The sequence below is a fragment of the Serinus canaria genome, chromosome 4, assembly GCF_022539315.1.
Source record: "Serinus canaria isolate serCan28SL12 chromosome 4, serCan2020, whole genome shotgun sequence".
Classification (NCBI taxonomy): Eukaryota; Metazoa; Chordata; class Aves; order Passeriformes; family Fringillidae; genus Serinus; species Serinus canaria.
This window is the reverse complement of record NC_066317.1, coordinates 40772704-40796744: the sequence shown is the minus strand read 5'-3', so window position 1 is coordinate 40796744 and position 24041 is coordinate 40772704. Positions and strand designations below refer to the sequence as shown.

The window sequence follows — 24041 nt, the reverse complement described above, 5'->3', positions numbered from 1 at the left end:
GCACATGTAATACATATGGTATGTATAATAGTGCTTTAGTACTATTTCTAGTTTCTTGCAGGTGTGGTTTATTTGCTTGTGAGCTATTTGGGTACTTGTAGAACTGGAAAGTTTCACGTATCGTAGATGTAAGCTCCATGTCTGCATTTACAAAATACAATTGATTATTTTAATCCTTGGAATAAACTACTCAGTGTTTCTATTTTACATGAACACAGTCCTATTGTGAAAAACAGAAATTTTTCTTCATCTTTGTGCCTTTCATTTTAAAATATCTTAATTCGCTTTTTTGCTTTTGAGAAGTGTTGGAAGGATGACACTTGATAGTAGGATTGCTTTCTTAGAGAAAGGAGAACGGAGAATTAGTATGGCATCTGCAGGTAGTAGCTTTGATACCATTGTGTATATAAGTGTACATTTATGAGTTGATGAATTATGACTTTGTAAATTCTAATCTATTTGGATTTACAAATTATATATTTAGAAACCGATCTGTTAGTGCCTCTTCAAAAGAGTTGTTGTATTCATTTTACTAAAAGCTTTCAAGCAAAGCATGTAATTTCTTTCTGTCTGAGGAGGGTAGGACATGCATCAAGTATGAGCTTTTTGTTGCACCCAGAAGAATTGTAAGGGTGGTTTGCAAACAAGCTCCCCGATTTAAAATGTGTGCTGACAGTTTCCCAGGATGACGTTATCAACCAAATTCTTTTCCCATTATTGTTTCCCATTTCATATTTTTCTTCTGGCTTTACTTTTTAAATTGTGGGATGGCAAACATCATGTGAAATTAGAAGAAATTATTAACTTTTAAATGACTGACAATAATTCAGCAAGTCGTATGTAAAACATGGAAATTGAAGAGCTAGGGAGAATTTCCTAAATTGCTGCAGAACTAGAAACATTACACTGAATTGTCTCTAAACAAAAAAAGTTCACTGAATTCCCTGAACTTTGTATCAGTTTCAATATGGATGAAATAGTTTGCTATGCAATGTTTTTTTTTTAAATATGCCTGCTGCTCAGTGTTGCAGGCTCTGTATGATGAATATCTCAAAGTTAAGGTGCCTGAAAGAATGTTGTATTGCTTTATAAGTGCAGCATGCCCACTAGAATAGCAAAATCTGCATTTGCTTAGAGAAAGGAATTCCAGCTCTCTCTAGTATTACGGAGCAAGAAAATTTAATTCTAACCATGCATCTGTATAGGGCCCTTATAATCTTTTTGTATTACCTTGCACATATATTCAGGCTAGAAATAATTTCTGATCTTTTGCCCAATTGGTGTGCTTCTTTCCAGTTCCCCAGGACTTCTGTTACATTTGTTATGCCAACCAGGTTTGGCTTGGGGAGGGAATCGGGGCTGGGTAGCAAAAACCACTTTCTTGAGAAGTCATGCCTTACCTCAGAAATTTAAAGCAAGAATAGCAAATGTGGAAGAGAGGTCCTGAATATTGCACCGTATAACAATTTTCATTCAGATTGGCAGAAATGCTGATCACAAAAGTATAGCTTTTTATGCTTTTAATGAAACTTGGTGTGAAAGTGATGCATGCTTCTGAAAACTAGACTTGGGTTCACAACCTGGTCAGGAGCATGCCAGAATAAATTTTGAGTTGTTGATTTTTGAATACTTAGGTTTTGCACGTGTAAAACAGAAATAATTGCGTGACCTAATTACTTGGGAGTGTTGTAAAGTGATATTAATTTATATATGAAGCAGTTTGGTATTTATTATGAGAATATTATGGACTACCTTTGTGGAAATTAGTAATCCTATGGTGTAGGAGATAGTCTATTTAGATAAGGATAATTTTTGGGGAATTCAGCAGAAGCTTTGACTAATTGCCCATTTCAGAACATAACTGTATCCTGTGCATTTTACACAGTAACCTTTAATGGAGAGACTGTGTGTGTGTGTGTGTGTGTGTCTGTCTGTCTGTCTGTCTGTCTGCTGATCTGTCTGATTTGGAGACCGAAGTGAAATGGGAAATGGGTACAGCTGCAAACAACTTCCATGGGTTTCCGATAACACTGGAGAATTACTTAGTGAGGAAATGAAGGGTCAGTGACCACAGAGTAGTATTAGCTTCATTTTAACAAAGGAAATCTTTGTTGTTTAACTACTTGTGGGTTTTAATCCCAATTGACGTAATATTTTGGAACTTGGATAAAACCAGTGTTAGTATATTGCACTCTTATGTGATTTAAAATTAAATAAAGATCAAAATGCTGAATTTTTTAATGTAACTTCTGTAGCTGGTAAGCAATGGCAGGCTCGGTTATTGTTCACTTATGTCACACACTTGAAGTGTATGTAGCAGCCTCCATGTGCTCAAGTGTTTACCTGTGACATGCAGAGAAAGTAAAGTATTTGATTAGGCTGTCTCTAGAACATATTTTTTTCTTTACTGAAAATGTAACCAGAATTAGCCCACATGTTTTTAAAAAGAGTTTAATTCTGCAAAAAGCTATTTTGATTTGTCTTTTTAAAAGCACTTGAAGTGCTAGGTCTTTTTTGTAACTAGGAAAACAAGTTAATATCTGAAATTTCTAATAATATTTTCATATCCACTCACTCTACACTATTTAGAGATACAGCATCTGCAAATATAGAAATTTTGCTATAATAGAGGCAGCAACTTTTAAAATTACTTGAAAGCATTTATGTAGAGAGCACTTCTTTTAAGTTAGGTGGTGGTCTTGGAGCTTTATTTATTTATTTTATTTGTTCTTTTACATCTGTTTGGAAAAAGAAAAACTGTTAGTAAATCCATGCTAAAAATAATGTAGTCAGTGACTAATTAGAGTATACAAAACTACATGATTTACTTTTAGTTAGATACATTTGTGGAATTTTCTACAATTATGTGATCAATAAACACCAATTTTACCCTAGTTTCAACACTAGTTGAAATTGAAGTTCTACCGTGTTGGTCGTATTGGATGGCTTAGCTGTTTATGTAAATTATTTTTTCTTCCTTGTGCTGTACATACATAATCTTTGGAGGGTTGCTTGTCTTTGCTTCATGCTCAGATCACAAATATGATTAATGAGTATTCTGCTCAGCAAATTCCAGGATGCTGTTAAAACAGATCAGGTAAGTGACTCAACTTCAGATGTGCACCTTGCAGTTATACTTTATAGTAGTAGGATTGAGTAGTTAAATTGCCTGGTTACAGATAAACATGGTGCCTGATGGTATGAAATATTAGCCATCCTTTTTGATCCCATATACAAAGCTTACAGTCTGTCTTGGTAACAAGCAACAAGCTCATAAACACTGAGTTGGACTTGATGATCCTTGTGTGTCTATTCCAACTCAGCATATTCTGTGATATTACTGTACTGCAGTAAATGTGCTGCACAAATACACCCTTATGGACAGGGTGTTACCCCTTGTGTGACGCAGTCCTGACTTGGGTAGGACTGAGGTCTCAATTATTGCTTGACTTTTCATGGAGTACTATTCAAAGGGCAAGAAGTATTCATCTGGGACAAATGTGCCAACAGTGTTTTTTGTGGATGAATTCCGGAGCTTACGCACTAGCATTTGAAACGGGAATAAGGAAATATCTAAGTAAAAAGAAAAGGTGATCTGAAGAGCAAACAGAATGTAGTTCTTAATGTGTTTCAGACTTTCAGTCTGGAGTTTACTTAGGTGTCTGTACACTGTGGGAGTGTCCTGTTGGCTCTTGCTTGAATGGCTATACATGGGAATTGAAGGGGAAAAGGCACCAAAACTGTGAAAGACTGAACTAGTTGAGTCTAGCTATACTTAACAAAAAAGGGAGCAGTGGCTTCATCAGTGTACTGCAGTAGGTTTGTGTTTAAATTTTTTTAAAGCTAGGGTATTGTAACTCGTTTGTGTAATTACCCTCATCAGGAAGGTTATATATGAATTAGAAAATAAGTCCATTAGCCCCAAGAGTGCATTTAGACTATCCAGAAAAGTCTCCTAGCCACAGGCTGTGCACTCTACTAGGCAGAATGAATCTTGGTTCTACCTAAAGAACTGCATAGCAAAAAAAGGTAAAATTCATGAGGCCAGAGAGAACAAGCAAGCAATGGCAGAACTAAAGGAGAGAGTATATGGTGAGGAGAATGGAAAGAGGAACCCAGGCTCTCAATTCTTCTTGAAAAGTGGTACCATTTTTGAGAACTTTATTGAAAGAAAGTAATGATTGCTTTTAAGTGTTGTACTTGAGCAGAAGAGGCATTTGCAGCCATTTAGGATGGTTTTAAATGATAATTCTAGTTTCTCTTGGGAGTGTATATTTACAATCATATTTCAGCATTAGAAACTTACTGCTGACAATTCTGTTGCTGGTTTTGATAAGAGTTATTAAGGTGCATAGAACATGGAAAAGTTTAGGAATGAAAAGCAAGTGAAATTGCTAAGGAATTATCTTTAAGACTATGTAAACCAAAGTTCAGTTCCTTTATGATATACTTGCTCCAGTATGATAGCTTGTTAGCACTAAGTTGTTTCTTTTTTAACTCAGCAGTCTGCCTTCATGGTGATGTAGGACAGTGGTGATATGTTAGACTTTGTAGCTTATAATAGTCATCATCAGTCATTACATGGCTCATAAGACAGAGTTTATTTTTTGCCAGCTGCCAAGCTGGAATTTCTTCTTCAATTCCTCTGCTATTAATTTTTATTGACCTGCTATTATTAACCTGTTCATTTGGTTTGGTTTTGAAGATGATTTTTGGCTTACGTAGAAAACAAGGTTTGACTATAGTCTTGCCAAAAAGCATATCTGAACATCTTCAGAAAGAAAATGCGGGCCTTTTCGGAATCAGTTGAAAGAAGACTGGAAAAAAAAGTCATCTTTATGTGATGAAATAATAATGGATTATTGTTTTATCAGTCTTTTTGTTCATATTTTGGAAAATGTTGAGATACTGGAAGAAGTTTAAAATGATCTCATAAGAGAGCTTTTAGACAGAGACACTCTCACTGTATTATGAGAGATGTCTGAGACATGATTTGATCACACCTAGTCCTTCTGTGATGAGGAAACTGCTGATTCCTGTGAACTTCTTAGTCTGTTATACAAAAGAAAGATATATTCCTCTGTCTAGAAGGGAAAGCTGTCTTGAATTGGATATAATACACTACTTCTTAAATGACAAAGATTAGTAGGAAACCCTCTCTTGAAGTGAGACAGTGTCTCTATCACTTGAAGAGACATAATTGGTGTTGGACTTACAGAATATTTGCTGTAATTTGCTCAGTGCTTTTGGGCTGTGTTATGCAGTAGTTCACAAGATTACCATTACAGACATATGTGAATTTAAAATCCTTACTTCTTTAAAATCTTAGACTGATTTACATATTAAGACCTTGTGAACAGATCTGAAGGTACAGCAATATGTTAAAAAAAGAAAACCCTTTAACATTCATTGGTAATTTGGGGTTGGTTTTGGGGTTGAAGTAGGGGAACAAGAGCTAAAAGAATAATTGACTAAGTTGCAGTAGTCATGACTGAAAGTTTAAGTGATAATTGACTGATGCAGTCCAGAGCAACCATTTCTGCTGGATAGTTATGGTTTGCATTTAACACAGAGGACAAAAGCCACATTGACCAAATATGTCCTCCCTCATATTTAGTCTATGAAGCTGAAGTTAGTGATAAAAAAATTTGTAGCTGCTTCCGTAATTCTTCAGTGCCAATGCTTTCAAAGATCAGAGGAACTATATTTATTTTTGTATGCTGCAATGCAAATCGTGTTGTACTAGTTCAAATCAAGCCTGTCAGTTCAAACTCATTGGAGGCAGCATAGTACACTTGGCATCTGCTTTAGTCTTTTGGTTCATTGTGGGGGTTAGCCATGTCTTACAGGAAAACTCCCTCCCATCTCCAGAATCTTCATCATCTCAATCTGAATGTGCAGTTGGAAAGTCTGCAGGTAATTGTGAAAGCACAAATGCATGGGGATGCATGATGTATACACAGCAAAATAAAAACTTTGAGCCTACCTCCTCCCCTTGCAAAGACCACTTTTCTGATGCCACTTCTTTCATCACTGAGATCATCCATGCCATAAAGATAGCTAATAGATAATTCTTAACACAGTGCCCACCTAATATTCTGGTTTTTTAAGTATATTGTCATTTCGGCATTGAATGAAAATTGTTGATGTGCTAGTCTTCAGAAACAGAGATAATATGATGTAGCTGGGAATCAATGTGAAATAAATCCCTGCTAATATCTGATCTCTGGTGCTAATTTCTATCCCAAATGTAGAATTTTATTCAGATTTACATAATTGTATGCTGCAGTTGCATTTCTGTATGTTTGTTTTGCTATTATTTAAAATAAAATCTGAAGTAAGTTTTATCTGAATGCAGTTGTGATTCTCTTAGTTTTTGGGCAGGCATCAAATAGACAGCAGGTATCCCCAGAATGTAAACTCAGATGAGGAAAGAAGAGAGAATAGAGTTGTATTTGCTACTTGTTAGGGGTTTTTTTTGTTTGTTTGTTTGTTACAGACGTTTACAGTTAGTTTCAGTTGATTGTAGTCACTCTCTAGCTAGTGAGGCAGAACAGCTATGATTTATCCAAAGACTCTCTAAATTATTAAACTGCTGTTCTGAAAATGTTTCTGATGAGGCTAGTTTTTAAATATTACTAAATACAAAAATGACACCAATTCACTAGAGATACCATTTCCTCATCATTATCTTAGAAATGTTTTTTATAAACTTGCATTTCTCAAGAAGGCTTGACCTGTCTTGCAGTAGTGCCATTGATTTGAGGTGAAATAATAATCAGTGATGTAATTACTGGAGCCTATTGTTCCTGTTGGTTTTGGAAGAGGGGGGCTGATAAAAGGTAGCAGAAACAAAATGCAAGAATATGACTACAAAACAGTGCTCTGAGTCAGTTTGTCTTTGAAATAGAATGGTTTGTCACAAGTGACCTGTTGCTCACACATGCTGTTATTTCATTCAGCAATAAACATATTCTCCCCACCTCATAACAAAGATTTCAAAACTGATGGTTTTACAGACTTCTTCAGAGCTTAATTTAAATCTTTTACTTGCCACTCCTTTGGGGATGTGGCATGTGCAAAAATGTGGTCATGAATTTATTTTTGTAGAGGGAGGGACACAGCAAGGATATATACAAAGTGTTACAGAGAAGAGAAGGAGTTCCATCTGAAAACTTAAGAACAGGGAAAAGTGGTGGCTTTTCTAGCAGGGAGCTGACTTACATTAGGTCCAAAGATTGTCCCCAACCCTCTTAACAGGCAGCTATGGCGCATAGGAGCACTTGACCTTATTATCACAGCCCTAGCTCAGGAAATCTCTTCAACAATGTATAAAATCTGTTGGTGCAGCATTAAGCATTCTGTAATATAGAAAAACCTGGCAAAAATAGGAAAATGTAGTGATTGAAATAATCAAACCTTTTATAGTCTTAAGCTGAAGTGAGACAGTTCACTGAAGCTAAATTTGCACTTAGGAAAGTGTCTATCAGTAAAGAGTTAAATAAAAAGAATGTCATGCATGTGTATGTGATTCTAAATCCAGAAGTGTTACATTTCCTTTGTTGGCATTAGTTTCTGCTGAATATACAGGATATATATGGTGAAGACTAAGCCCTTCTGTTACTGGTCTGAAATGTTTTAACAGAAGTGTGGCATGCTTGGCTGAAAAGACTGGAAGTTTTAACAGATCAAAGCATGTATATTTTGTTCTTGCTGGATATTTTTCTGCTTACCTATTTGCGTTGTATTGACCAACTTCATTAGTAGGAATTTTACCTGGGGCAAGACTTACTTTAAGAATCACTAGTGTGTAAAGTAGTGGTACATGGTAGAATTTTGTTTTCAGTGCTTAAAGCAAAAGCTTTTGAATGTTTTTTGGACTGATATTTGCTTTTCTCCGAGTATTAATTGCCATCTTTAGGGTTGGCTCCAGTCTTCATGGCTCTTGATGAAAAATAAAATGGATAGGAAGCTATTGAAAGGTGCCATTTTTTTGATCTCATGTAATTCTGTACTTCCTGCTACTGTGAGAGATGGAGTCTTATTGTCAGAGGATGTAGACTAACTATTGAATATTCAGGGAAATGCAAGCATCGTGAGGTATTTCTGCTAGGTTGCTTTATTTTTCCTGTTCTTTGAGATTTTCCCCATTTTCAACTCAGCTGTTCAACAGTAGTTCAACATAGTCTTTAATGGCTATGCTGCAGTCTACCCTTTTCTCTTGTAACTGTGGTGAGCCTTGAGATTAATGCTTCATGGGGGAGCTTGTGCTGGCTTTTTACAGAGGTGCTCAGTAGAAACAGGTTTTAGGAGAACTTGTGTTTCCTGAAGTCACCTGCAAGTCCCTCTGCTGGAAGGAAGCAGATGAGGTGGCAGCTGTGCCACTTGTGCACTTCCAATTAACAGTTCTAGTCTGTTTCCCATACTGCCTGTGAAAAGAAAATGTGTTATCCAGACTTGGTAAAGCTTTTTAGAATATGTGACAATAAATATTTTCAGTTCTCATTGTTCACAGCTCTGTAATATCCATGTGAAAATATTACCTCAAGAAGGTTAATAGACAACTGTCACATCATTTCCTCTTTCTTCCCCTGCCCCTTCCTAAATTCACAGTAATAATGCAATTTTTTTTTCCTTGTTTGTTTGGTTTGTTTGTTTTGGGGTTTTGTATGTTTTAATTTTCATTCCCCCTTTCTTTGTAACTAAGGACAATTACTTCATAATACCAAAAGATATAACAGTAGCAAACATATCTTCTATGTGCTGTAAAGGCATAAAAATGTAAAGCAGGAGAAGATGACATATCAATTGTCAAGATAAATAATGCTTTTGATGTGATGGCAAACAAAACTGCAGGAAAAACAAGGGCAGATCTGACCATAATTGGAACAGCTGTTATTTGCACTATCTGTGTTTTGCAGAATAGTTGTTTGAACATTTGACAGCTGTAATATCACCTTATATAGGTTTTGTTCATATTATTTAGTGCAGGCTGTCTGGTTGGTGTAAGTAGACTTCAGCTGTTTTTGTCAGAAGCACTGAGTAGCTATGCACCTGTGTATACAATCCTGTTTCTCTTGGCCTTTCTCTTTTAAGTGAAATTGAAGTCTTGATTGCTTTTCTTACATACTCTGCTTTTTATCAGCTGAGAGAAAATTGAAAGCTTTTTTATTGTAGCAGACAAGCTTTGAAAACTTTATAAGTGGATTTTAATTTTCCTTATATAAGGTCATATTAATAAAAAAATTACTCTGTAGTTAGAAAATGGAACATGAAGTATGCCACCTGTATTTTGATCTCTGTTTCATCCTTCATTGAGTAATTGCTTCCTTGTTTTCCAGTTTGACAATTAAGGATCAAGGTGGCACTGCTTTCCTTTCGCTATCAAAAGCTGGGATAGTTGGATAAAATGTCTTGTGACATTGCATTTTCCTCTGTGTTGCTGCTTCAGAGAATATGGGATGCTTTGCTCAGTAGTTGCTTAAGCTGGGCAGTTCCAAACCTTGGTGTTTGCTTCATGAAAAGGCCAGGTTGGGTCTAGCAAGATTTACTAGCACAGGCTCACTCCCATGTGAACACAGCAATGGTGTTTGTAGGGCAAGCTTGTACCTGTGAAAAGGTTAATGTCTTTCTTTGCTTTTGTGCAGCAAAGAAACTGAATTCTCATGTGGCTGCATCTGTGGCACAGTTAGCTCACACAATAGCAAATCATTCTGCTATAATTGAGAGTTGAACAAGCTTACTTTTCATGAAACTCAATAGTTAAAATTCTGAACTGTTAGGGAGAATGAATTCAAATAAGATCCTTCTGTATTAGATTTCACTGTCTTTTTGTTACTTCTTACTCTTTGACTTCCTTCATTTAAAGCAAAACCCATCATGCCTTCCTAATCTTGCCTCAGGAGTGTACCAAAGTCTTGTGATGAAATATAACATCGTGCATCAAAAACTTGTAGCTCTTCTCTGCTATTGTCAACAGCAACTGTTTGACTGCTTGTCATTGTGAAATTAGGTGAACACAGACAAATTGCTCTATTTTTTCTATTATTATTGCATCTCTTCAGGTTATCCTTCTTTTGCCTTTATCTAGTATTACAAATAGGTGTTTTTACAGAAGAGATAGGTAATTAATTCAGATAATGTCCATCAGCACCCTTTGAAAAAGGCATATGAAAACAACATTTCATGTGCGAGAACTGCATTCATTACTCTGTCAGAAACATAACACACAGATGTGTTGGAGCACTGAACTGTGTTTGTCTTCAGCGTTACAACAGCTTAGTTTTCAGATTGCAAAGAATATTTTCACAGCTTTTAAGTATCAGAAACCCCTCACCCCTTCCCTTAATGAAAGCATAAATTCTACAGAAATGGAAGTGGCCACCTAAGAAGAAATTGATATAGAGGATACCAGTAACTGCTGATTTAACCTAACCTTCATTCAGATGATTTTCTTGAAGGATCTGATTAATTATTCTCTTACATTTGCAGGGCTAATTACAACCACATCCAGAAAACTAGATCGAGAGCAGCAGGGAGAGCACATACTGGAGGTAAATAATTTATTTAGATTGCTGAAAAACAGTGACTGTAAATTCATTGCTCTTTTACAGAGAATTAAGTTTGCCAGGCTTGATTACTATATGAAGAATTTTAAAAACTGGATTTCAGAAGTAATTTCCTTCTGTGTTCATTATGTTGCAATGCAGATAACCACCTATCTTATAAAGACTGTGTGTTGAGGCTTTTTTGCTAAAAAGAGTAAAGGTACGTATTGAATGCAATTTTTTTTTCTGTATCTCAAAACAAGGATTTACATTCAAATGGTACAAAGGCATGATTGTTAAAAGGAGTGTGATTCCTCTTTTTATCTTCCTGTGTAATTATTGGAATAGCTATTTCAGCCTAACTTTTGCTGAGTATAGGCTTCTGCAAAAAAAGTGCAGAACGTTTTTGTGATACAGAGAATACCAAAGGATGGCATGTGAGTAGCCTTATTTTCTGCATAACATGTTTACTAGTCACATCAGTTGCAAGACATGCACTGTAAAGCCCAAATCCAAGAGCATGAAACTTGTGACATAATGCTTATATTTAACTACATTTAATTAATTGCCTGGAGTTTATTTAAGAGCTTTTGTCATTCTCTGTCAGACAAGCTGAAAGGGAAACACATAAAGAACCTTAAGTCATCCAGTTTCACAATGTTCAAGCAGTGTAATGGTCTCGTACTTCTTCTGTAGTGAAGACTTAATATTCACAGTGATCCATATGTCCTAAGATTTATCTGGAATGTTTATTGTGCCTCTTGTCCTGGATGACAGATAAAAGACTTCAATGGGAGTTGGCCAAATTACTGTTAAAGACAGAGAAGCACTTACTTCTAGACTTACTCAAAACTCAAGTGAAATCTTTCGAAAGGTGTTCCAATAGGAGTGCAATGACTTTATTTATTCCCTGATAGCACAAACTATCCTTTTGCATAATTGCAGTATATGTGCAGTCTTCCTGGGCCTTTTGCATCCCTTTGGTATATTTTGAGCTGGATTAAAGTAGCTGTTGGACCAATTATTTTTTATCGTTTTAATTTCTGTATCAGCTTTGAAAAGAATGCTTTGTACCTAAGTAGCAGTGGGGCAGAATTTCTTCTGCAGTGTGTTTCTAGAAGTAATAGTAACAAAATTAATTAAATGGCAATTCTGATTTAGTACTAGACATAACATTCCTGTAAATTTTAAAGTAATTATATAATTCTCTTTTCAAATTGCCTCCTCAGATTGGGTAGTCTCAGTTCCCAAAGCACTTCATGTCCATTATGTCTTATCTCTTGACCATAGCTATGTATATTGGTTGTGAAATTGGTGAATCATGATTTTTACTTCTCTATATATTATACTGGATTTTTAAAATTATATTTATACAGTAAATAAAATGAGCTGTGGATTGTTTTCTGATCCTGAGGCGGCATGGCCCACATGGCTTTGATTGCTTACACCTTATCCCTGGAACAGGGTGACCACGTGTTGAAAATTGTGTCTGAATTGTGTGAATTCTCAGGCTGCAGCTAAACAACATGTGTGTGTGTGCTTCTTGTTCTGGGCCAAAACTTCTGCCAGAAGTCACACTCATGGTGTAATGTTATGGTCAGTTGTCTGCTAGCAGTCATGCTAATTTAAACTTAAATTTATAACCTTAAGCTAACATGTACAGAACTCAGAAAGTTTATTTTTAGGATTACAATGTCACGTAGTGGTAGATAAATCCTCCTGCTTTCATCCTTCTGTATAAAATAGCAGTTTAGGCTCATTGCTCTTTAGTTTGGAACACTGTTTATTGCCTGCTGGTGTAATTTATAATTCTTTGTTCTTTGTTCATTTTGAATCCCAACTGGTTGTTAAAGTTTTAACTAAAAGTCTGTGAACTGTTAACTACAGAGCGATACTGACAGACAGCCTGGCCTAAAGTAACAGTTTTCCCATGTGTTAGTTTTATGTTTACGACTCTGATAATAGGCTGGAAAGAAACCCAGAAATGCACAGAATGGTGGACAGACCCAAGTGCTGAGCTAATTAATTGAGCATTGAAATGTTGACCAGATGGGTTGGTGGATTTACTCCTTTTTACTATTAAATTTGATCTTTGTTTGCACTTCTGCTTACATAATAGTAACTAATATGCCCCATTTTTTTTTATTCCCTGTTTGTGTTTTCTGAGTTTCAATTCATACTTTCTTATGCAGTTATTTTAGATTAGCTTCATGTTATTCTCTCATATGTTAGTGTACTCTTGGTTATGTCAGTAATGCCTTCAAAGCTGATGTTGCATTCAAATCAAATAGATGTTTCTCAAATTTGCCTTTGTTATTTGCTTGGTTCAGGGCAATGCTAATTTTATGTAAATTACCATATTATCCCATTCCCCTTGTAATTTCCTCATTTGGGATATGCTTTGATTTTCTCATTGCGTGAGGTTAGGCTTTTTTTGTGAACTGAAAGGTATGTGGTGGTCTTCCATTACAAGTACTAAAGGGATCTGATATTCAAATAGGTGTAAATCTTACCATCTGTTAGAGATGAGCGTGAATATTTGCATTTCATGTTGCATTTAATGTGTCAAAATATTAAGATAATAGCTGAATATATTTTTGAGTACCTTTTGTGAATAGTCACCTAATAGCTTTAGGCAGGTGATTTATCTGAAGTTAGGGGATAACTTTACAGCTGTTTAGGTAGTTGTAGGAAAACATCATTTAGGGAGGAGCATTGTTGGAAGGACCAAGTTTGAGCTCTAACTTTACACTTGTTAATAAAAACAGGTAACAGTGACAGACAACGGTACTCCTGCAAAGTCAACAATTGCCCGGGTGATTGTGAAGGTCTTAGATGAGAATGACAACAAGCCTCAGTTCTTGCAAAAATTCTACAAAATTCGGCTTCCAGAGCGTGGTAAGCCCGAGCGAGAGAGAGCTGCTAGGAGAGAGCCGATCTATCGAGTTATTGCTGCAGATAAAGATGAAGGCCCCAATGCAGAGATCTCCTACAGCATTGAAGATGGTGATGAACATGGCAAATTCTTTATTGAACCAAAAACTGGAGTGGTTTCATCAAAGAAGTTTTCTGCAGCAAGGGACTACGATATTCTTTCAGTGAGTGAAAATCCTGTATATCATGAATATGTAACGTGTTCTTTTATCTGTTCATTTCTTATTCAGTAGCTGGCAGGTGAGTGACTGCAGTATCTGAAGGAAGAAAGCTTCAGCAAATCCAGAAGTATTGTTCTGTGTGTTTGTTTGGTTTTTATTAAGGGATGATTTGAAATGTTTGTATTGTATATTAAGAACTGCTGCTCTTTCCCAGAACTTGGCAGATAATTTATGTGATGAGGGAGCATAAACAATCAGTTTGACTCACCTTCAGGTAGAAAGCAAAATAAAAGTGAATTTATGGTAACAGTTTGTGCTGCTATCAGGTGCTGCATACTTTTTCTCTATTTGCTGCCCAGATAATGAAGGGCAAGTGGCACTTTGAGAGACACTTAACCTTTTTGGAAATATCTCGCACGAGCAAACATGCTTGGAGCTTATTACTACTTTCTATTTATGTGACATAATGATTTATGTGATCCTGTAGCCTAAAAGATGTGTCTGTTTCACAGATTAAAGCTGTAGATAATGGTCGCCCACAAAAATCTTCGACTACACGGCTTCACATAGAATGGATTCCAAAGCCCGTCCCACCCACAGAGCCTATTTATTTTGAGGAGTCATTTTTTTCTTTTACGGTGATGGAAAGTGACCCAGTTGCTCACATGATTGGTGTAATAGCTGTTGAACCTCTTGGAACACCACTTTGGTTTGACATAACGGGTAAGGATGCCTTAAGGGCCTTTATTATTAGAAACAAATGCATGGAGTCTGAGATACTGGAGGGCTCATTGCAGCTTGGTTTTAATCACTCTTCTAAATAATGCAAGGTTTTGACATTCTTTAAATGCAGATTTTATAAATCAAAATTAATTAATTTTTATCAATGCCACTCTGTATCAAAGATTAAAATTAAGTTGCAAAATATCTGCTGTGTTGCAGTTTTAAAATTGATATCTCAATATTGTGTCACTGAAATGAAAACTAATGAAGTGAATCTCATAGATGTATGATAGGAAAGGAAATAAGAGGCTAGTTTTCTGCAAGGCAGTATAGCACACTCAAAAAGAGATTTTACTGTTCACATGGATTTCTTCTCCTCTGGGCTGCTTCTCAGTTTGCTGTCCTTTGATTCAGTACTAAAAGGAAAGCTTGCAATGTTCCTAACCCCAGCAATCTTCTTCCTGTACATATTCTTTCTACTAAATCATATCTTAACCTCTACTACTGAAAGGGGATTTCTAACCAGTAATATGACTATATGTTGATGTCATGGTAACAAAATTAATAGTACTTTTTTGAAGTTTAGACTTAGTCACTAGACTGATGAGTACCAGTAATACACAGAGTATTCACTACATAGCTGATAGTAAAACCAAGTTCTGTTGTGTGTTAAGTCTGTTAGAATCAAGGGGAATGGCATAGCTTTGTTTCAGGAGAGGTGCCTTGTAATGAACTGCTTCTAGTCTTAAGTGAACTCTTTCTGTCAGTCTACCAGATTTTTGATAGATTTGTGATTTTTCTACTGCATTCACAAGAGAAGGCTCTTTTTCATCTTGGTTACTACTGAAAACTTTAGCCATGATTATGATGTTAAGTTGCTGGGAAGAGCATATTTCAAATTATTTTAATTTATTTATTACTTTAATTTATTTCTCAATAATTTAAGTATTATAAACATCTGTTTTGCTGGTATGTATTTCCTGAGGTGTACTGAGAACAGCAACAGTTAAAAATAAAGTTTATGAAACTAACACAAGTAGTAGGAATATACAAATACCAAATACTTGAGGCTGTTTTCAAAAAATTTTCAAGCACATGCAAACAGATACAATTCTTCCCTAATATCATGCTTCATGCATGAACAATCTGTGATGATAATGATTCATTGTTAATGCATTAAATACTTACATAGAATTTTTTTAAATGGTTCTTTTTAATGTATTCTTGGAAAAAAAAAAGTTCCTGTCCAAAGAGATTATAACTGATAAAAATGTTGGTGTTTAGACAAACCGAGGGATTACAGATCTGTACAACTCTCTGGAGGGAATAAAAAGTTGAGGATGCTTTCTTGCATTCTCATAGGAGCAAAGTTCTGCATTCGAGGTATTTTGGAACCGAGGCTGCTCTTTCACTGTTCTCCCAAGCACACTCAGGGATGTGGGAGTAGAAGAGCAGAAAGTATAAAAATAAGTGAGCAGGAAAAATGAGAAGGTATTGTGTACTCCAGTTCACATCCATCCACAGCAAACATCCACAGCAAACAAATACCTGTAGACTGAAATGAGTCCATTAAAGGAGAGGTTAAGAAAGTGACATTGTCAGAGAAAGGTGAGCAGTTCATGGAGATGAGAGAGAGTAGATAGATTAGGCCTCAGAATGGTTTTTTTTTGAGTCTGAACACAGTACAGCAGTGATTTTTTTCTGGGGCCTTTTATTAGCAAAATTTGTTAATTAAATTAGGGATGCACTTTCCCATTGTTCTCAGCGTGCTTCAATTGCTATGCACTGTGAACAGTGGGTACATCTGAATAGAATTCTGATTGCTAGTATTATTTTGATCTGCTCCTTCTAAGTATGCAGCACAGTTGGACATTTACATTTTTTTATTGTGTGCCTAATGCAGAAAATGAATGATCTTTTCCTGCTATTTTTAAAAAGACATATACAGAAAACTCCATGGGGAAACAGCATAACTTGTCCAAGCATTGTAAAATAAACCATTTTATTTTGACGGTTTTCTTAGTAAAAGTGTTTTGGAAAATTTGATATATGATCATGTTGTGAAGTTATGGGCTACTCTTACAGGGGGTCACTTTACCACCCTCTTTTACTGTTTCTAATAGCATGAATGAATTTGATTGACAGCTTTCCTTTGTGTTCTGTGCTTGCTTTCCATGCTTTCTTTCTTTTTGGCTGAGCCAGGAGACAAGCTTGCTAGTGAAGTATTTTACATCTTACAGATGGCTTGTGACCTGAACTGTACAGCAGAAGGTATCTGCTGAGATCACATAATTTATTACCAGATTATGAGATCTGAAATGAAAGCGTACATTTATAAACTATTTATTTTATTAACCCTTCGGAAATCAAAGTGCTCACGGTTGCATTTGTGACAGGTTCGTTTTTGTTTTGTTTTGTCATCATTACATTTATACAGCATCAATTCTGAGCATCCAGTTTTGGCTTTGGCCAAAATTGTTGCTGTTACACTTCCAGTGTACTAGATGCAAAAGTTTGGGTTGAGTTCTGCTTCAGCGGATCACCAGATATCACTGCTACTACAAATATAGGCAAGGGCCTGGTGATTTTCTTGGTAGGGAAGGGGGAAAAGTTGGTTAGAGGGCTTGTCCTTGTGTCAGGAAAACTGACTGAACCAATTCATGCTCATTCACTTTACTCTTCCCTTAAAATGTAGAGAATGTCAGAATGTCTCTTCATTGAGACATCTGAGAAAATGGTTTTGCCTGCCAGCTATAAAAGGAAAATCTAGATTCACCTTCTAAAACTGACATACTGCACAAAGCCCATTAAAAAAATTATTCTGTTAAGAAAAAAGCTGCTGCCTTTCATGATGTCCAGTTTCTATCCATTTGAGTGATTCAAGAACTGCTGCTGGGCCAGTAAGAGGAGCTGGCTTTCAATTGAACTAGAAAAATTATGTGATGTTGGTCATTATCAAATATCTCAAATCCAGTGAAGCAGAATCCAGCCCATCTTTCCTAAACTGATATGTTTGTCATGCAGTGGAACCTTCTAAAGGTGAAATCCTTTTTACATGTGAATGGGGGCTCATTTCAGTATTTACTGTTTTTTTCTTGGACTGAGTTCAAATTTGCAACCTTTGGAACTTCACCCTCTCACTTCTAACCTTGGCTTTTCATAAAACACATTTAGTGATTTGCAAAGCTTAGCATGTATAATCTTGTTAAAGGAAAAAAAAAAAGCACTCAGATGATATTTGAATGCTATCTGCTAGCCTTGTAAAATACAATTAGAAAAACACATACCCATAATTAGGAAAAATTGGTTTGCCATATCTAGCACTGGCCTGACCAAAATAAGAATTGATTCTTCCATTTTAGGTAGTTTATTGAGAGGTCTAAAGCAATTGTAGTTAAATGGCAGTATTCATCATCGCTAATAGTATTTGGACTTAATGGACATTGCATTCTCAGGACAGTCTGCTCCAGGTAGCAGGATGATGATCAATTAAATGTTTAAGCAACTGAGTGTAGCTATTGATCTACACAGTTATTTAACTATATTTCAAAGTGTAATTTGAAAGTTTCACAAGGGAAATTAAGATAATTTGTTTCAGAAAAGGAACTTGGCCATATTTAAACATTGGGCATTTAAACATTTAACACTATTCTGAATCCTGTCTATCTCAGTAAGACTGAGATAGTGAATTCCTTAGAAACTCAACATTAAGATGATAATCCTTTGGAGATACTGCAGCTTTTCCAACCTTATCTATAGTCATATATAGATATGACTATAGATATGAATATAATAATATGTACTCTGCTCCAAAAGACAAAAATTTGTATGTCTAATAGGATTTTAATGTATTTGGATAAAAAGTATGTTTTTCACTTACTAGTTGATAATCTGCCCAAATGGAACTATTGCATTTGATGCAGTTATTCTCAATTTCCTGCTGTATGGAGTCATTAAATTCCATGGATTTTTTTTTGAGTAGAGAATCTTGCTAATAAGAATGTTCCTGCTGACTTTTCATGAGCTGGGCAAGTCAGCTTTGTCCAAAACTACTCAGTTTTAAATATCTATTGGCAGCATATCATGTTACCAGGAAAAAAACCTAAAGTATTTAAACTAAATGTATGTATAAATATATGTATATATATTTCCACCTTCATTAAGCATTGGAAGACAGAACATTATCATACATAAAAATGATGATGAAAAAATGTGTTTTATTAACTTCTCCCTCTCACAATTTCCTGAACAAGGTGGCAACTATGACAGTCGATTTGATGTGGACAAGGGCACAGGAACTATCATTGTTGCAAGACCTCTTGATGCAGAACAGAAATCAAATTACAACTTGACTGTAGAAGCAACAGATGGAACCAGATCTATCAGCACTCAGGTAATGAACTTTCTGATGAAGCACTTAAAAAAGAGTATGTAGCTGGAGGATGGGGAAGCTGCTGGGTTTTCTTCTCACCATTTTTTTAATCCTAGACAATGAACATGGTTTGTTTAAATGAGGGTCTTTGTGTAAAATAAAAGTGAATTCTGATATTCATAGAGCCATGTTGTTTGGTGGCTTAGGTGTAAAGGTAGTGTGTTACTATACTGTAGCTGAACCAACAGCTTTTAAGTTATAACATGTTCCTGCAACTAAATAAATGAAAACAGAAACTGAGCCCCTGCACGCAGAACTTTCTTACAAGAAAAGTATTAATACTACTCCTCTGAATTACTCCTCTTTACAAGTTTCTCCAAAATCACTACATAAAGTGATTACTGTACTTGAAATTTAAAGACAACCATTTTAAAATGTTGTGGTTACCCTCCCCGTGGAAGATCTGTGGATGACCAGTTGTACAATATCCAAGAAACTAAGCTGCTTTTTCTGCATGGTGTACTTAGAGAAACAAGGTTTAGATTATAACATCTCTTTGTATTGTCCCAAATACTTTATTTTCGTTTTGGTGAAAGTAGAGCTTGTTTAGCAATCTCCAAAAAGCAGTAACCTCAGACAAATCAATGTTTTAAAATTACCTTTTTCCTAAGGCTCTCTGATGGTGGCAATTCTTTGCAGTTGGACTAATAAGTTCACTTAAAAGTGCAGAAGCGTTTTGTGACAGTATTGTTTAATTCATAGTAAAGTAGTTTATGCTGTATATCCCCGCCTCTCTTTCCCATCTAGTTTCTTTCCCCAGCCCACAACCTGAATATATTTGAAAGTACAGTTTAGCTGAGGTTGGTGTGAAGAGAGCCATGATTAAAGAGGACCTTCCCTTTTCTTCCAGATAGAAAGGAAAGGCTTTGTTTACCGATTAAAGACTGTTGGACTTGGACAGTGATGTGTCTGTATTACCTACCCCTGTCATTGACCTTCCCTTCAGGCACTCAAAGAGCAATAAGTGGGTTGCTGCTGTCTTTTCTGTGCATGGAGATCTGTGCTACAAATACTATTTCTTCTTGTTCAGCTTCTGTGCAGTGCATATGTTATCTTTTCTAATGTCTTATATGTTGTCTTCTGCTTTTAGCCAGAAGAAAAGATGGTTCTTGTCAATGTTAAGGATTTTAAACAGAATCTTTATTGAGCTGTCTGCATGTCTGGAGGCTTGATAGGTCAAATAGAGTAAATTTGATAGTAGAAGGGGACCAAGTTTAGCAGTTTCCTTTGAGAAATGCCTTTTCTTAAGAGGTGACAGTTGTGAGTGATTTTTCTAGACCATGAATCTTCAACCAAAGACATCAACATGTTTCCCAGTAGGAGCTTTCTGCAATCATAGCTGTGGTGCCATTGCCACTGGTGCTGATAACCACCATAAACAGTTTGGTGAATCCTGCTGTAAATTTATTAAATTCACCTATTGTAGTAAAAATATCGAGCAGGTTCAGTTCTAGCAATTACAGAATGCTGGATAGAAGGCAGGAATTTCTTAGGGCAAAAAACAGAGGAAACACAAATTCAGCTAGCATTCAAAAAGACAGCAAGAGGCTTTTCCATACACACTTCCCCCTCCAACCAAAAATGCCTTCAAAGATGCCATCATACAGTGTGTTGGGGTAGCCTGGGGACTAGCTTAATACAGGGCCTTGGTGAATGCAGATAGCCTATCCAGTGCTGCTGCTGGCAAAGCTGAATGTATGCAGATGTCCTGAGCTGTTATTTGAACTATAATCTGCTTTGTCTTTTAGAACAACCAAGAATGGGAAGGTCAGAAAATTACTTTAACCCTCACCCCTTCTTTTCCTCTGAGTTATGTGATTCATTTAGTTCTTCTTGGGAATGCACAGTGTACTTTTTGTTCCTTAAATGAATTTGTTATTGTAACAGTTTGTAAAGCTAAGTGATCATTATAAACATTTACCCCACAGCAGTCTTCTCCAGAAGCGCTGGAGTAGTAGTCTCACATTTGTCATTTCTGTGATTGCTTTATCTGTGATTGTTTTTCATATCTTTCTCTTCTTCTCTCAGGCTTGGCAGGATCAGAGACTGTGGTTTCTGTTACAAACAAGCACAAAGACTTCCTTTGCAATGTCTTTCTTTAGCCCTGCTTGTGAGATAAGCACAAGTTTTGCTGCTGTTGTTGGAGTCTCACTGTGGTGTATTAGATTGAGGAGAGTGGATTAATTCAAACTCTGCAGCTGTTGGTGCATGATCCTGATTTTAATTGATTCTTTAATCTCCCCCATAACTCCTGGCCCACCCAAATGCACTAATCTGTTAAAATAACCCTCAGGACTATCCCTCAAAAGATGCATTTCAGATCAGGCTTAAATTAGGGGGTTAAAAATGTTGATACAAAATCAGATTTGAAGGTGTGATTTATGGCTGCCAGTGTGTAAACTCCATTACTCACTGCTGAAATACTGATGATTGAAGTTTAAATGCTGATGTGGCATTGGATTCTTCTAAGAGCTGATGTACAGCTAAAATGGAGTGACAGGCAAAAGAAATTCTGAATTCTGAGTACATACATGAGGAACAACAATATGCCATACAGAGCTTTTAGCTTACAAAGTTATTGCTATAAACACTGGATATAACCAATTTAACAGATCTTGATTAACAGCAGAGTCAGTAATTTTACATTTAATTTGAAAAAGGAAATGGCATTTGCAAGAAATTGGGGAGGGGGACAAGAAATTAAAATCTTACTGTGTAAAAGCAGTGTATTGAATCTGACTTTAAACTGGAAGGCATTTGCTGGCCTTGGGCCATTAACATCTGTAGAGCATTTGACTCTTTCAGGACTTCAGTTAAATAGCTTTTTTGAAAAATAAAGCAGTAGTAGGCGTGGAGTCTATTAGAATTTTGCATGCATCTAAATGCCAAATGCATGAGGCAAAAGAAGGACAAACAAATTCCAGGCCTACAGTAGTGGTGTTTGACATGTTGTTAGAAATTACTAGTGTCAGGCTTGGAAGGATTATAATTAAAAACAAAATAAAAATACAGAAACTAAATAACTAAATCTTACAAGTCAGCATACCTATGTACTGAAACAGAAAAGGTCATTGACAGGCTCTAATTAGTGATAAATTAACTATTGAATTGATTTTTGGGGGAAAAAAAGAAATGGTCCTTCTTTCTAGCTATAGCCACTTAGAGTCATTGCTATGTATATCAGTTTTTTCATTTAAAGTAATATTTCAGATGGTTTACTGCTAATTGCAGCATTTTATCTATTGCTTTGCTATTGCAGAATATTTAATGTTGCTTTTTGCAAAATCTATATGGATATGATACTTTGGGAATGAAGTGTAGAATAATCTTCATTTTCTACATCTTTGCATGTGATTTTGCTTGCATTGCTCTACAGAGACATTAAGAACTGGAATGAAGTTATATCATCTCTGGATAATACAAATTTTTATTTATGAAAATTATATAAACATGTCAATGTAACTATAATGTAATTGTGGGACCAGGAGTATTTTTTAAACTCCACACAGAATCAGTAAATGAAAAAATGATATTAAAGTAACCTAAAATCTAAACATTGTTTAAATACTGCACATTGAGTATGTTTTGTCAGTGGCACATATCGCCTCTTAGCAGTCAGTACGTTCCTATGCAAATTTAGGTTTCACCTGTCAGATTATTAATAGATTTTAAGTCCTTCCTCGAAGTAATCCTGCTTTGTTCTGTTTATAACCGGTCTACATTGCTCTCAGTGGGATCTGTGGGCAGAAGGCAGCTGTGCAACACAGCCCTTGCATATTTGTGGGGCAAAATGAGGGAAGTTTCTTTAGTTCCAGAGCATTTTGTTTCAAAGATCACGTTGTGGTCTGCTGATGTCAAGCTTTTCTGTATTGTGCCTCTTTAATATGCAAAGTTTCTTAAGAGATAATATTAGCATATTTCATTTGAATTGAATTGAGAAATTCATGTCATTTCATTGAGAAATGTTCAAAAGCTGGTTTTATTTTATGCTACATGCTATGTTAGAATAACACAAGTTCTTCACGTGTTTTGTTCTCAGACACACTAAACCATATTTTTCTGTATGGGTCTTTAAAAGTGCACTCACAACTATTTCTGCAAGTGCTTTCCATTTAACTTCAACTTCTTAACAGTTTACATGAAAATTTGGTCCTCTTACAATTAAAATGTAACTGCACATCTAGCAACTGTCACTTAGCCTCAGTAAGAATTCCGGAATTGAAAATAGGATTTCCTTAGTAAACTTATTTAATATTTATTGAATAGTTCACATTGGAAAGAACCCTAGAGTTCTAGTTAAAACTCCTGGTCAAAGCAGAACAAACTGCAAAGTTGACCCAAGTTTTTCAGTGACTCATCAGGCTCTGCCTGGGTTGACTAGGCACAGCACCTCTCCCTTGGACTTGCTTTTATACTGGTGTTTAACAACTCTCCTTGAGAAAATAGTTTTCCATGTCTATTTGTATTTTCTCTTGGAGCTTGTGGGTGTCACCTCCTGTCCTTTCACTGTGCACCTCTGAGAAGAGTCTGGCTCTCTTTCCTGCTGTGGCTCTAGCTCTCTTTCCTCCTGTGGACAGATTGCTTTTCATCCCCACTGATTTTAATGACCTGTCATGGGATTTGTTTCATTTTATCAAGGTGTCTCTCCTGTACTGTAGGAGTGGAGGTAGTGAATCTACCTTCCCACCAGGGAGTGTCAAAGAGAAGGGGGTAATTCCATCCCCCTGCCCTTATTAAAGCAGCCCAGTGTGCAGAGTTAAACAAGTTGCCAAAAGGGAACCCATCAGGTCGCATTATGCTTGTCCACCAGAATTTGTGCAGGGGCATAAAGTAATAACATCACTGAGAGAAAAATGAATCCTAGAGTATGTAGATAAAACACTTTTCACTTTAAGATAAACTTTGGATTTTGCGTCCATTTTAAATGATTGCACTAATATATGAAGTTGTGTATTTGTAGTTGTGTTTACCAGTGTGGAGAAAAACTGCAGCCTGAGCAATTAATGTGACAAGTAATGGAATACCTGAGCTAACCATTTGTAGTGACTGAATCACTATGTTTATTTCTTAGCAATATTTTTTTAAATAATTCATATTTAATAATGCTGTACGTTTTGAGGAGCTAACTCCTTATCTGTTTAGCCCAACAGTACCTTTTGGAGGATTTCTCCTTATTTGTCATTTTAATTGCTTCACTAGCTAATACCAGAGGTGATGCTAAATCCTGATCAACAACTCACTTTT

At 36.0% G+C, this 24041-nt stretch overlaps 1 protein-coding gene across 3 annotated transcripts in view; it reads left to right on the top strand.

Moving 5' to 3' along the window:
- The window catches only part of FAT1 (FAT atypical cadherin 1), a 102114-nt gene that overhangs the window by 41658 nt on the left and 36415 nt on the right, over positions 1 to 24041 (top strand). For all 3 annotated transcript variants that reach the window (XM_009100704.4, XM_050973898.1, XM_050973899.1), the window contains exons 4-7: positions 10492 to 10553; positions 13316 to 13645; positions 14155 to 14365; positions 18619 to 18758. In XM_009100704.4, the coding sequence (XP_009098952.3) occupies positions 10492 to 10553; positions 13316 to 13645; positions 14155 to 14365; positions 18619 to 18758 (743 nt within the window). The remainder of the gene's footprint in view (positions 1 to 10491; positions 10554 to 13315; positions 13646 to 14154; positions 14366 to 18618; positions 18759 to 24041) is intronic.